Source organism: Cebidichthys violaceus, unplaced genomic scaffold, assembly GCF_023349555.1.
Source record: "Cebidichthys violaceus isolate CVI_PGR_0920_01 unplaced genomic scaffold, fCebVio1.0.p SCAF_22, whole genome shotgun sequence".
NCBI classification, from domain to species: domain Eukaryota; kingdom Metazoa; phylum Chordata; class Actinopteri; order Perciformes; family Stichaeidae; genus Cebidichthys; species Cebidichthys violaceus.
In genome coordinates, this window is record NW_027176395.1 from 3264669 (window position 1) to 3277256 (window position 12588).

Sequence of the window (12588 nt, forward strand, 5' to 3'; positions counted from 1 at the left end):
AGAAAACTACCCAGCATGTACTGGCCTGTAGTCACTGTACTTGTCTTCCTCTTCTTGTTAGTGTTTTGTGCAATAAAATAAAAACAATAAAGTAATATGGAAGGAAGCAAAGCAATTAAATGTAGAGAAGACAACGCGTTTCTCTATGAAGCATCCGTCTCTCTGAGCCGGAGCGTACGTATAAGTCCTGAATTCAAAATGTCGGGAAAAAAGGCAGACCATTATCACCTCACCGTACTACACTGTCAAAAAACTACAATAATACATATAGCATATCAACTAGATGGCTCGACTTTAAGACCACCGGTACAGATGGATAACCCAAACAGCAAGTACGTGGCTCTTTCCTCAGGAAAAAATAAACAAAGGAAGAATCAAATGCAAATTTATTTCATGCACAGCTGGCCGAACGCATTTAATAACGACGCTCAGTGTCAGCTACAGTCACATCTGCTTTGGTAGGAAGGATTGTGATGAGACTTCAATGACCGGTGTCTTTTACTTTAATGAAATCTTTGTGATTACTTACAATCTTTTTTTGTAATGTCACTTGATCAGCACCATTCACATACAGTGCACAGGCTCATTGATGGCATTTCTTAAAGAAATAAAAAATATCCACAAGTTCAAAGGTTTTGAGGTTATTGTATAACACAGCAAGCAAATTCAATTTTTGTTTTAATAAATATGATTTCTAAAATAAATTGCAAATGTGCTGGTGGGCACCAATTTCAACGCCATAAATTAATACAGAAGGCATAGAATACATGACAAATTCTTCCGGCTGAGAAACATTTCATAAGACATTAAACTCACATTATGCTTGCAGTTGATCAAGGCAATCTATCACAAGTGTAATTCTGATGGCTCATAATAGCTGTAACAATCAGTCTTTGAAATCATGCCTTGAATTTATCAACACAAAAAAAAAGAAAAAGAAGCGTTTTTGTGTTCTTTTCATATCAACAAAGCAGAAACAAACATTCAGGCTTAATGGTTGGCATGCATTGATGTAACAACAGAACAAACCAAAAGACAATAGGACATCCGTCTCCATTAGCCGTGCGGTTGTGTAGAAAGCGCAGGGTGTCAGAAGCTCATGAGCATGTCTCGCTCCTGCACGCTGGTGTAGAACGGCTTCCCGAACACGAACGAGTGCAGCCCCGCCCTCAGCTTCTCGGCGAAGGCCATGACGACGTTCAGGTCCCCTTCCACCGTCAGATCCAGGTCCGTCTTCAGGTTGCGCAGCGATCGGAAGGCCTTCTTCCCTTTTTGCCTGCGGAGAGCGGAGAGAGGGCAGACCGTGGCGGTGTAGCTGCTAACGGCTTACAACGCTCGGGGTCACAAGGATTTGCATTCGGCATCTAGTTGGAGCCGCAGCTGGTGGAACGGGAGCGCCGTGGCCGCGATGAATTATGTATGCCGCTATACTGAGCATCAACAACGTTGTCGAGGCACCTGTATAATAGCGCGCCCTTCGACCTCGGGCTGTTAGCGGCACCGTAAAAAAACAAAAAACAGAGCGCTTTCATCCTCTCACGCCAGCACCTAAATAGTGGGTTTGCACGTGTGGTCGTAATGTTCACACACAAACTATGAATTCAAAATCACATCTCTGGGACCAATTTATGTCAGATGAATACAAAATGTTGTGTCACGTTTCCTGAAATATTTAGTCAGGGGGAGAAAAAAAAAGGGAAGACGTGGATTATAATTTATTTTGAAATTATTTGAAATAAGACGATTTAAATAAAAGAAGAATTAGAAGAATTGTGTATTTTCTTTTTGTGATCTACATGTGAACATCAAGCCGTCGTGGTTCCCAGTACACACGTGTGACCATAGTACACTTTAAAGAATCCCCATCTTTGTTAGCTGAAAGTTTGAACTGTAATGGTTTCTCTCTGCAGGTCCATCACTGTAGCGACCCCCCCCCCCCCCCACGTCACACATTTGATCCATTGTAAGTGTAAAATATTCACCAGTGCGGCTCTAACATTATTTATGCTGTGCGTGCGGTTTGGAAGCACCATGTGACAGAAACTAATGGACCCATGGTGTGTGTGTGTGTGTGTGTGTGTGTGTGTGTGTGTGTGTGTGTGTGTGTGTGTGTGTGTGTGTGTGTATCAGTATTTGCATTTACTGATGCAACAATGCGGCCACTTTTAGTAACCCCAGTGTAATATGCACTGCTGCGTCGCCTCGTTTGTGCTGCAGTGATTCCGATACGTCGTACTTTGAGCGTTAACGGTCTCAAAACATGAAGTAAGGCGCGGCAGAAGCAGAAGTTACAAACAGCCCCGGCTGCTCGCTCACTTGTTGACGTGTCGCTCGCTCTTTCATTAACGAGGAGAAAAAGCCAAATCATGCAGAAGTAGAAAAAAAAGTTTAAAAAAAAAAAAACGGGGAGTGACTGCTGTCCTGAAGGAGTGGGGGAAGGTCAGTCCACCGTTGGGGAGCACAGACGGAGATGAGTCCAGTCCAGATGGAGCGATGACCGGGTCGCCACGGGGACAGCAACGTGGAAAGAATGTCGAGGAAAAAAGCTGAAGACGCGGTGGGACGCGAGTGAATGGTTGAGGCTTAAAGATTTGGTTGGATGTTTTGTATGAGGTAATTGTCCACAGTCAGTGTACAATACACCCCCCCCCCCCCCCTACCTAAAGCTCTACCACTGGTTCCTCTATTGTTTTATCATGGAGTGAATGTTCTGTTCACTGCCTAAATGAAGAACACGTTAAAGCGGAGACTGTCACGAGGCCATCAAATTACACCAGGTCACCTTGACACCTGGCATACAGTCTCCTTTCTGTGCCTCAGCGGGGTGGGGGTGGGGGTGGGGGGGGTGGGGTGGGGGGTGGGTGGGGTGGGTGGTTACTTGTCAGTGATCAAATGCCGATCATAAAAACATCATTTAGAGCTTTGATGATGATGATATGATGAGGGTGTCTCAGATGTTGTGTCTGTGCGCGGCGCATCATTTTCCTGCCCGGCACGTTCTTTTTTTTTTTTTCTCCCCAAAAAACCCCCCCGTGCAGCGTAGATGGAGGAAGCTGTCAGTCTGGGACGACAGCGAGGATTCATCGCTCGCCGACGCGCGGCCGCTTCGTCACAGCCCCCCCCCCCCCGACACCAATCACCATCATAAAGCAGTCCTGTGAGCCTGACTCGCCATCAAAACGGGCCACATTTTGTTGGCGTCATTAAAAAGGCATCTTTTGGCACACACAAGCTAGGACGTCATTTGTATTATTGATTAATCTGCTGTTCATTTGTTGAGCGTGGAAAATGTGGAAAAGAAACTTCCCATCAGAAGATCTTCCCGTTGCTTGTTTCATTCAACCAAAAGTCTTGCATCATCATCGTCTATTCATTTATTTTTTTGTCTAATATTGTAGTTATATTATAGCACGAGGGCCGTCAACCAATAAAGGTCTGAGATGTTTCCGTTACTATTAAATTAGTTCCACATAGACCAGATCTCTGCAGCGCTGTGGAAAAAAATAACCGTTCTGGCTTGTATTTCTAAAAGATTCTCTAAACCAATCACAATCGTCGTGGGGGCGGGGCTCAGCACAGGAAGCAGCGACGGTGCACAGCTGGCAAAAAACGAGGAGAAGGCCAACGTGAAATACGCGGCCAAAAGGCACATCTGGTGAGTCAGACTCCCATTAAAATCCTTTTTAGACTCGACTTAAGTACAAACCCTTTGTGCTCTTCACCACATCCGACGTGTGGCTTTGAAATGGAAGACGGTAAGAATATATAGACCCCCTCCTCTGACCCCACCTGAAGATGAATGTAGATGTGCCTATAAAAAAAAAAGCATTGTAATTTCTACATCCTCCCAGCCTCGTATAGTTGTTGCCGGCTCAGCAACAGCGTAATAGAACACGGTGCTTCACCGGAGGAAGACTGTAATGTAATCTTGTCATTCGCTACGCCCCGGTGTGTACATATCATCGGACTCCGTCCACAACACTCAGCAGCTACGGCTTCTCCGGCTCTGTGTTTGTGCATATCCATAAATTCAACTGCATCACAGTCATACCTGCCCGCTCTGTTCCGAGCAGGGTGAAGGATGACTCACCTGATCTTATGATTTGGTTGTTTTTTTTTCCTCTACCGCTCAGCAGAATAGTGTTCTTTGTACTACTTCTTCTGCAGAAAGGTCTGGTCGTATATATTCAACTCTTTCTTCCCTGCATCCACAACACTGTTCGGTTTTGAACACATCTACCTCGTGGCGCTTGAGACCGCTTTAACCTGGACCCTCAACCCGGGACTAAAAACTGGTTCTCAATTGGAGTCGACGTCGTTCCGCGTTTGGTCATTTGTCCCCTTGAGCTTGCCGTACCCCCCCCCCCCCCCCGCGCTAAAAAACCCCCAGGGGATAACATTACCAGACGCAGAAAAAAAAAAAAGAAAAAACACTGGCAGGTCTATTTTGACTCCAAACTTGTGAACGCGTGAAACATCGGGGGAAGGCTTTAGGGTGTTTCCTGTCCTTTAGGGTGTGTCGCTGTCACACCAAGGTCAGCCGCTGCAGCGCAAAGTCGATGCAAAAACAACGGAGCGCAGCAAGTGAATTAGCAGCTCTGCTATTTAGATTTGGGAATTTGTTTTCCCCTCTGTGTGTGTGTGTGTGTGTGTGTGTGTGTGTGTGTGTGTGTGTGTGTGTGTGTGTGTGTGTGTGTGTGGTCTTCTGCCAAACATTTAATCCTTTTTTTTTGTGTGTGTGATTAAAGTGTTACTGGCGGCAGCTCTTACGTGTCGTCCTCGATGTACTTGAGCAGCGTCAGGGCCTTCCTGTGGAGCAGCAGCAGGAACTGGGCCAGGTAGGTGCTCCGCAGGGACAGGCCCGGCTTCAGCATGAACACCTGGGTACGACACGGGACGTCCATTAGCAGTCTGGAACAACAGACCCTTAACGTCCCTCCTTTGTGCTAACCTTGAGAGAGGAACGCACCGCCGACGTCTTGAGGAGAACTCGGGAACTCTGGGAAGCACGTGCGTACGAACGGCTGACGGGTCGAGACCCCGTGGGAATGAATCCCGCCGTGTCGTTTCGGGAGACTACCGGTGAAGTTTGGGGCGCGTCGTTCCAAGTATTCGCTGCAGCCTGAATTTAGGACCGCTCTGTGTTCAAAATATGAGGATGCGTCTGCCACTTTCAACTACGCGATAGTATACAGCGCAGTAAAAAAAAAAAAAAGACAGGCTTGGTCATAGACGGAGCCAAAGATAATAAATCTACCACTTCTACTTGTTGATTTCACAGGTGAGTCCTCACTCAGAGCTAGTAAAGGGCTTCATTTGAAAGCCTCGTGATTCTTTCACAGTAAACCATTTTCAAACTTAATATCGCCTCTAACACAAGTTGTAATAGAAATGGATACAAACAGAATAGTATATAAATACAAAAGGCAACTAAATTATTTCTTACCTCATTTATAAACGACTTCACCAAAGTGTCTTCATGCAGGACGTCTTGAAATATATTCCTGAAAAAAAAAAAAAAAAAAAAAAGGCATTGTGGTTATGATATGACATGCAATTCTTTATATGATGGGTTGTTTTTTTTAATATGGTGTAAAAAGTGAAATAGTGTATTAAAAAAAAAAGCAGAGCTATGACTTTCTTGTAACGCACAAATGCGAACAGACACTGTGTGTGTGTGTGTGTGTGTGTGTGTGTGTGTGTGTGTGTGTGTGTGTGTGTGTGTGTGTGTGTGTGTGTGTGTGTGTGCGGCTCACAGGTCGGGCGTGAAGGACTCGTCGGTGTGAATGACCGTGTCGGGGGGGATGTCCTCCTCGCTGTCCGTCTTCCAGAGGGCGCTCAGCTCGGAGCGCATGTAGCGCCGCTGGTTGTACGTGTGCTCGTGGCACGGAGGCATCTGCTTCACCGTGTTGATGTCCACGTCGATGTGCGTCGTCGGGTACGGGGAGTACAGCACCTGGCGGAAGGGCAGGACGAAGCTGCCTGTGGAGTCCTGTGAATTAAAACATAAGGAAGGGGGGGGGCATATTGAATACCTGTCAACCCTCAGGTGATCCTACAATAGGCTTATGTTATTGTGCGTAGTGTGTAGGAAATCTGTTCCCTCCACACAAACGGGAATTTCCTGAGGAAACAACAACAGTTTTATTAAAGCTTCTTTACACGCCGTGGATATATTCACATAGGTGAAGCTACCTTGATGTTTAGTCTTTGTTCACGTATTGTGTTGGTTTTTTTTTTTTTTTTACATGCATGTCAGAAGGTCTAATAAATAATTTCACTTTTTTTGTGAGCACGCGGCTTCCATCTTCCTTTGTTGTTGTTGTTTCTCCCTGGTCCAGTTTCTCTGGTTCAGCGCTGCATCTCATGTTGAAATCTATAAGACGGTCCTGCAGGAGCTCCACTACACGGCCGACGTGCGCCGCGCTGACTCTTAATGACTGAACTAACAAGCACCGCCAGGTGTTCCGCCGCCGCCTCTCGTTCCGATCCCGTTGACATAAAGAGCCGGCCGCACCGTGCAACGCAGAGAACCACGAGGCTCACAAAGCAGCAGCCAATAAGAAGCGACTGAAACGTTGAGAACGGTGAGTAGAATTCACAAAAATGTACTTAACTTAAACAATGCGGTTAGATAATTAAAATGCATTTAAACAGATCTGAACCGCATGCAGTGCAGTTACGAAAATATATTATAGCAACTATTCATCCAAAAAAGAAAGAGAAATTAGGTCATAACGACATCAAACGAGCAGGCAGAACAGAACAATAAGCCGGCCTGAATTCAAATGGCATTGTGTGGTATAATGAGAGGGAACCGGCGGCTACCTTGAGCAGACCCTGAACAAACAGGCCCGTGTCATATTTGAAAGAAGAGTCAGCCTTGCAGAGGCGGGAGCACTTCCTCTCAGCCGGGGTGAGGAAGAGGCAGAGAGTCCGCACAATCTGAAAAAAAAACACAAAAACAACAACCCCAGATCAGTCAGATCTCAACAGTTCAGAAAAGGCCTTCAGAAAATAACTGGCTTTGATTTGCTTTCAAACAGCTAAAACGTGACATCGTTGCAACAGTTTGACAGTAGAAGACACGTGCAAACCTTATGCAACCATGCTGTATTAGCTTTACTATTTAAACATGGACAGAAAATAAATTGCTTTTTGTTTTCACCTTAATCTCCGCGCTTCAGCACATTTATTCGAGGAGCTACATCTCAGCACAAAATTGACTAAAGCCGCCACATGTTGGTAATAGACCTTAATGTGACATTAGGCTCGAGGCTTGTTGCTAAGACACAAATAAAATCTACGATCTAATTGGCTGCTCAGTTCGCGCCTCAAGTCAACAAAAGTACAAATGACGGCGGCGCGGCCCTTTGATATTCATTGGTCAAACTGTCAGCGGCTGTTTTTCTGCTGCAGATCTCTTAAACAAACACGCGAGATAACTTTTCTTCCTTTGATTCCCATATCTGCCCATTTGGAGAGAGCTGATAAGCTATCTCGCGCTACTTCTGTTTGGAAACTGCCAAAGCACCAGACAGACGTTCAAAAACGTCGGCTCGAGCTGCAACAGACACACGAGGGGCTCATTAAGCTCCGAAAACAACACCCTTCAGAGCATTCTAAATTATGGAGATGCATTACAAATATGTTTGCGTGCGGCCGCTAATACGGAGCGCTTACCTTATTTACTTTCTCTGGGTTGCTCCCGACCACAATCGAACAGCCGCAAGTCTGCAGATGAGAGCTGATGGCCCTGAACCGCGGAGACAAAGACATGCTAATTACAACCAATTAGCTTCATTAGCGGCGCTCTGATCGTCAACGGCAGCTTCTAGGAATAGTGATTGAGACAGAGGGAGGAGGACATGAGGCTTTACAGAGAGGGGCCTAGTAATAAGACATTTACATTTCTACTCATGTAGTTTGGTTCGTTTTCTGATCTTTTCAATATATTCTGAGGGAAATAGTCAATTTCATGACCTCCTGTTATTATTTGATGGTCACGAAAAGCTTTTAAGCTTAATCCTATGTTGGCTCAAACGTATAGCTAGCACTGAGGCAAGAAAAAAAATTCTATAAAACAAACATTTTTCAAGGTGTTTGTTGTTGTAAAACTAATTTCGGCCACAAGAGGCTGAAATGCAACACTTCCCCATGTTCTAAATGGGGACTTGATTTCATCCAGCCGAGTTTAACACAAATTGCTGATATTGCGTGTTAACCCGTTGGATTTTATTTAGTGCTAATCTGCCGTTATCATCAATACCTTCAGCCCCATTTAAAACATGGGGTAGTGGTGCACTTCAGCCATTTGTAGCTGAAATGACTATACACAAAAAAAAAAAAAACACATGACAGAAGCTACTTTTTACCATTATATTTTTACACAAATTAGGAATGTAGAACAATTATTCTGTCAAAATTCGCTTTTCCAGCTGATCTTAAGTCATAACCACAAGAAAGAAAAGTTTTTTAATTGACTTACTTCCCTCTCAGGGCTTCTGTAAGTCTGCTATTCTCTCACTAAAAAGCTCCATCAGCTAAAAACCTCCTTAAGATCCAAGTAAATAAATTACAGCGCGCAGATGCTTTGTCATCACCGCAGGATGCCGAGCTAATCCCGCTCAACTCGGAGCAACCGGGAGCTCCGCTGCCGGAATGGACTTTCCGGACCCTCAACACTAACGGCCATTTTTGCCTTTCGTCCTCTCTCAGGAGGAAACTTCGGCTAAGTGGGAAGCCATTAGTCATCATTGGAAGCCTGATGGGCGTTAAATGGCCGACGTTCACCATCCGTCTTCCCTTCGCCTGTACCGGAGAGCACTTACTTGTGGAGGAAATCCACGTGGCAGCTGTCCCCGATGTCATCATCATTTAGCACGGTGTCTTTTATCTGCTCAGCGGGAGCGAAACAAATGAGTCATTTAAAAAAGAATTGGTCTCAACAAAAGACAAAAGTGCTGATGGCCACATTTTGCAGGCACTGCGATGAAAATGAAAATGCAAAAAAAAAAAAAGCAACCATCGTGCAACAATGTAGGAAACAGCAAGACGGATTCCAGGGAGATTCTTTTGTGTGTTGCATTTGCATATTAGAAGGAAGCAAATGTGTTGAATCACACTGGGTGGTAATCTAGGCAGGGGGGGAACCTGGGTAATTTAAACCTCTTGGAAATAGAAACTATTTGAAGTGAAATAATGAAAGAACTGAAAAGTTGGAGAAAGAATTGTTTTTTTTCTCTCTCCAAAAAGTCATATGTGATTGTTTTCAATAAAGATGTTCCTCATCGTCAATCACTGAAAACATGACGCTCGGATGATAAACTATTAATTCCCATTCACAAATCCTTACGTGTTTTTTTGTTTTTTTTTACCCAAGCTTTACATTCCCGTTAAAAGACATGAATCGACCGCAACGGTTTCTAGCGGTTGGGTTGATCACTGGCGGCGATGTGCGCGCGCTGCTCACGTTTATGTCTTCCGGCATGCTGTGCGACTTCATGGAGGCCAGCAGCTCCATGATGGGGACGATCTCCAAGCTCAGCACCGAGATGATGTTGTAGCCCTGAAGCGGAGGGGAGAGGAAACGGTTAACTGTGAAGCGCCGCGAGAAAGCCGGCTCACCGAGTGGACCGACGATTTTAAGGATTCAAACGGCGTGTTCTGCATTTCACTCGAGAGCTGCAAGCCTCAACCTCAAAGTGAAGAGACACCACTGACGCTGTGCCGTTACCACTGAAGGGGACAGACAGAATAAAAGCTATTAGAGCTGCACTGATGAATCGGCTGGATCCATATAAGACGTTTTACAAAGTTTGTCTTCCAGAGAACACTGTTGACTTTCATTGTAAAATGTCCTCAGTACATATAGTGGTAAAAATCTCCATGTTTTTAAATTGGGTTTTTTTTAACTCATATTATGATATCAGTATTGGTTGGACTGTGAAAAAGCTTTGAGGTAATTTAGCAACTATTATAAAAAGGTACATTCAGCTGCACAGCCTGAATAAAATACAGCGTAAAATCAAAATCATGATCGAGAATGGAAAATATCAAAGAGGTAATAACATTATTATTCTGACCAGACACAATGCCAACTGTACTTGACAGGTGTTGGCTCTCAATGGCACAGACGCACACAGATACATTACGGTCAGTGCCAAAAAGTAAGTAAGTACTGAGGATCAATATCCAGCCGTGAGGGAGGCCAGTGAGCGGTGCTTGGCAGCAACGAGGACTCTTAGATATGTTTTCAAAGCGACACAAGATGAGTGCCAGAGCATTAGAAAAGGCCCAACTGTGGGAGGATCAGGCAACATAAAAAAAAAAAAAACCTACTAAATATTTACTGTGAGGAGGGGGAACAGTCTGACTACAGGATCACAGTCCAAGAGGTAGAAGGGATGTGCACACTGCTGGTTGACATGCAACCTAGTAGAGCCACTTTTAACAGCCGTGTCTGTATTTTTAGTGTTGTGCATCATATTATTTTTTTCTCTCCCCCCTATTATTACCTCCTCACTAGAGTTCTCTGTAGGAGCTCTCAGACCTAATTAGCTAATTTCAGTCCTCTGTTGGGAGGCTGCAACTTTATTATTCTGGCAATGTTGTTGCAATCCCAAATGGGTAAAACAGAGGTGATAGATTACTTAATATCCATTTTAAATCAGGACCTACGGGTGGATCAAGGTCTTAAAGTAGGTTTATGGGTATAAAGGGGGAACAATTTTGCCTCATCTCGTGTCCAACAGCGAGAAGTCGAGGGATCGGCATGAGCGGCGGGGGGGGGGGTACCTTCTGCATCCAAATGCGTCCTTTGCGGATAACGTGCTTCAGCCTCTCCACGCAGATGGTGTGCAGAGGCAGGTAGAAGGCCAGCTCCGTCTGCGGCAGGACGATGGACAAGGCGCACGTGTTCTTGTCCCCCTTCAGCTCGCCGTCGAAGATGAGCGACACGATGATGACGCCCTTCTCCGCCAGGACAAAGAACTTCACGTCCACGGCGCCGCACTCGGCGCTGCGCAGGATCTCCCCGTTGAGCGTGTGGTTGGCCAAAAACGTGACCTCCCCGTCGCTGAGGAACATCAGCTGGTCTCCCCTCGGCGTCCAGATGTGGCGCACCCGCGGCCCCAGGATGTTGTCCCAGTAGGCGAAGGTGGCAGCCAGCAGCGGGCATTCTCCCTCCACTGCTACCTCAGACTTGGCCACGGCGGGTGACTGGGGCGGACAGCCGGAGGACATTGGAGGAGCCTGGAGATGTCACCTTCTGACCTACAGGAAACGACAGTTATCAGCTCTCGGGGTAAAGAGTAGATTCGACTTCTGTTTCCTCTGAAATCACTTGTAATTGCACAACGATCAGCTCACGTAGTGCAAGAAATCCAATAAACCCAAAGGCTTCAAGTGGAAATGAAAGTCATCTGTTTGGGATGTTGTTCGAGTCAGCTGATACTTCTAAACCCAAGCCAAGAGCAACTTCTCTTTTTCTGGCAATGTTGTGTTTGACAAACACGGAAATCTGAGTGTTTCTGCAAGAACGAAGTTCTCACCAGACTCCTTTCAATATGTGGCCTTTTTTTTTTTTTAAGCAAAATAAACGTCTGTAAAATGCTTACCCAAAAGCCTGTGCCAGTCTTTATACACTTCTGAGGAATTCCGCATTCATGCTTAATATACTTACACGTTAAAAACGTCTCTTTTTTTAATTTAGCTCTCTGCGTTAGGTGTCTTGCCTGGAAACTTGAGCAATACGGCGTATCAGACATATAGCGTCATGTAACGTTATAACATTAAATAATAAATACAACTGCTACTCCAATTATCATACGTATGCCGAATTTCCCAGCAACCTTTATTAATTTAAGATGTGTAACGGTTTCGTCGCCAGGTAACTGTCTATCCAGAACAAGCAATGCGCCCTTATACTGACAGCTTTTACAACCGAATATGGTTTAAATGTTTAACGCTACACAACAACAACACGGCTCATAATTACATCTTGTAAACTCAAGTGACAATGCAGTAGTTAAACTAGCTTAAGCACAGTATCTGTTAAAAAAAAAAGTAAGGCACCAAATCATTTTGGTATTCAGCTAACCAGTCAATTGTTAGCAGGCTAACTCAGGGCAGCTCGCTAACTGGCGTTAGCAGAACTAGCACCGACAAAGCACAGGAATGACACCGCCACGACTTACTTGTTCTACACCTTGTCGGTGGTGAATGGCCACACCGCGGCGTCTTTTAGAGGACGAGTGTTGGATGTTGCTGATATGTCATCATTACATTGTTTTCTGTTAGCATGTAGCTCAACGCATGAATGGTGATTAGCCAGCTGCAGTGTTGTTGTCTTCGACACACTTCCTAGTACGTCAGCCCTACGTCACCGTTGACAGAGTTGCACAGCGACCTCTAGCGAGCGAAGCGCGGCAGTGGCCAGTGAGTCAATGATGTCATATTTAGTCCGGGCAGGCCACCTGCAGAAAATTAGTTATTAGAAATGATTTACCTGGTCATACGAATGGATGTATCTGCGAAAAGAACACTTTGTGTTTGCCTTTTTAATTTCTTCCTCTGAGGGCACTGCAA

The 12588-nt window shown here is 45.1% G+C and overlaps 1 protein-coding gene across 1 annotated transcript; it reads right to left on the reverse strand.

The window, feature by feature from the left end:
* Positions 1-369: 369 nt before the first annotated feature.
* On the reverse strand, positions 370-12375 carry c9orf72 (C9orf72-SMCR8 complex subunit). Its single transcript, XM_068717764.1, has 10 exons — positions 12198-12375; positions 10798-11274; positions 9473-9568; positions 8832-8896; positions 7684-7756; positions 6829-6945; positions 5757-5992; positions 5447-5504; positions 4771-4880; positions 370-1276 (listed from the first exon to the last, which is right to left on the reverse strand). Exons 2-10 carry the CDS (start codon positions 11242-11244, stop codon positions 1090-1092), a joined length of 1389 nt encoding a protein of 462 aa, XP_068573865.1. The 5' UTR covers positions 11245-11274; positions 12198-12375; the 3' UTR covers positions 370-1089.
* Positions 12376-12588: the final 213 nt, after the last annotated feature.

Bases quoted from the DNA above. Each gene is read 5' to 3' on its own strand.
- c9orf72 (XM_068717764.1), bottom strand. From the start codon at position 11,244: ATGTCCTCCGGCTGTCCGCCCCAGTCACCCGCCGTGGCCAAGTCTGAG. The intron at 9,569-10,797 runs GTACCCCCCCCC...CCTCCGCTTCAG, and splicing joins GACGCATTTGGATGCAGAAG to GGCTACAACATCATCTCGGT. The intron at 4,881-5,446 runs GTAAGAAATAAT...TGTCGTACCCAG, and splicing joins TGAAGTCGTTTATAAATGAG to GTGTTCATGCTGAAGCCGGG.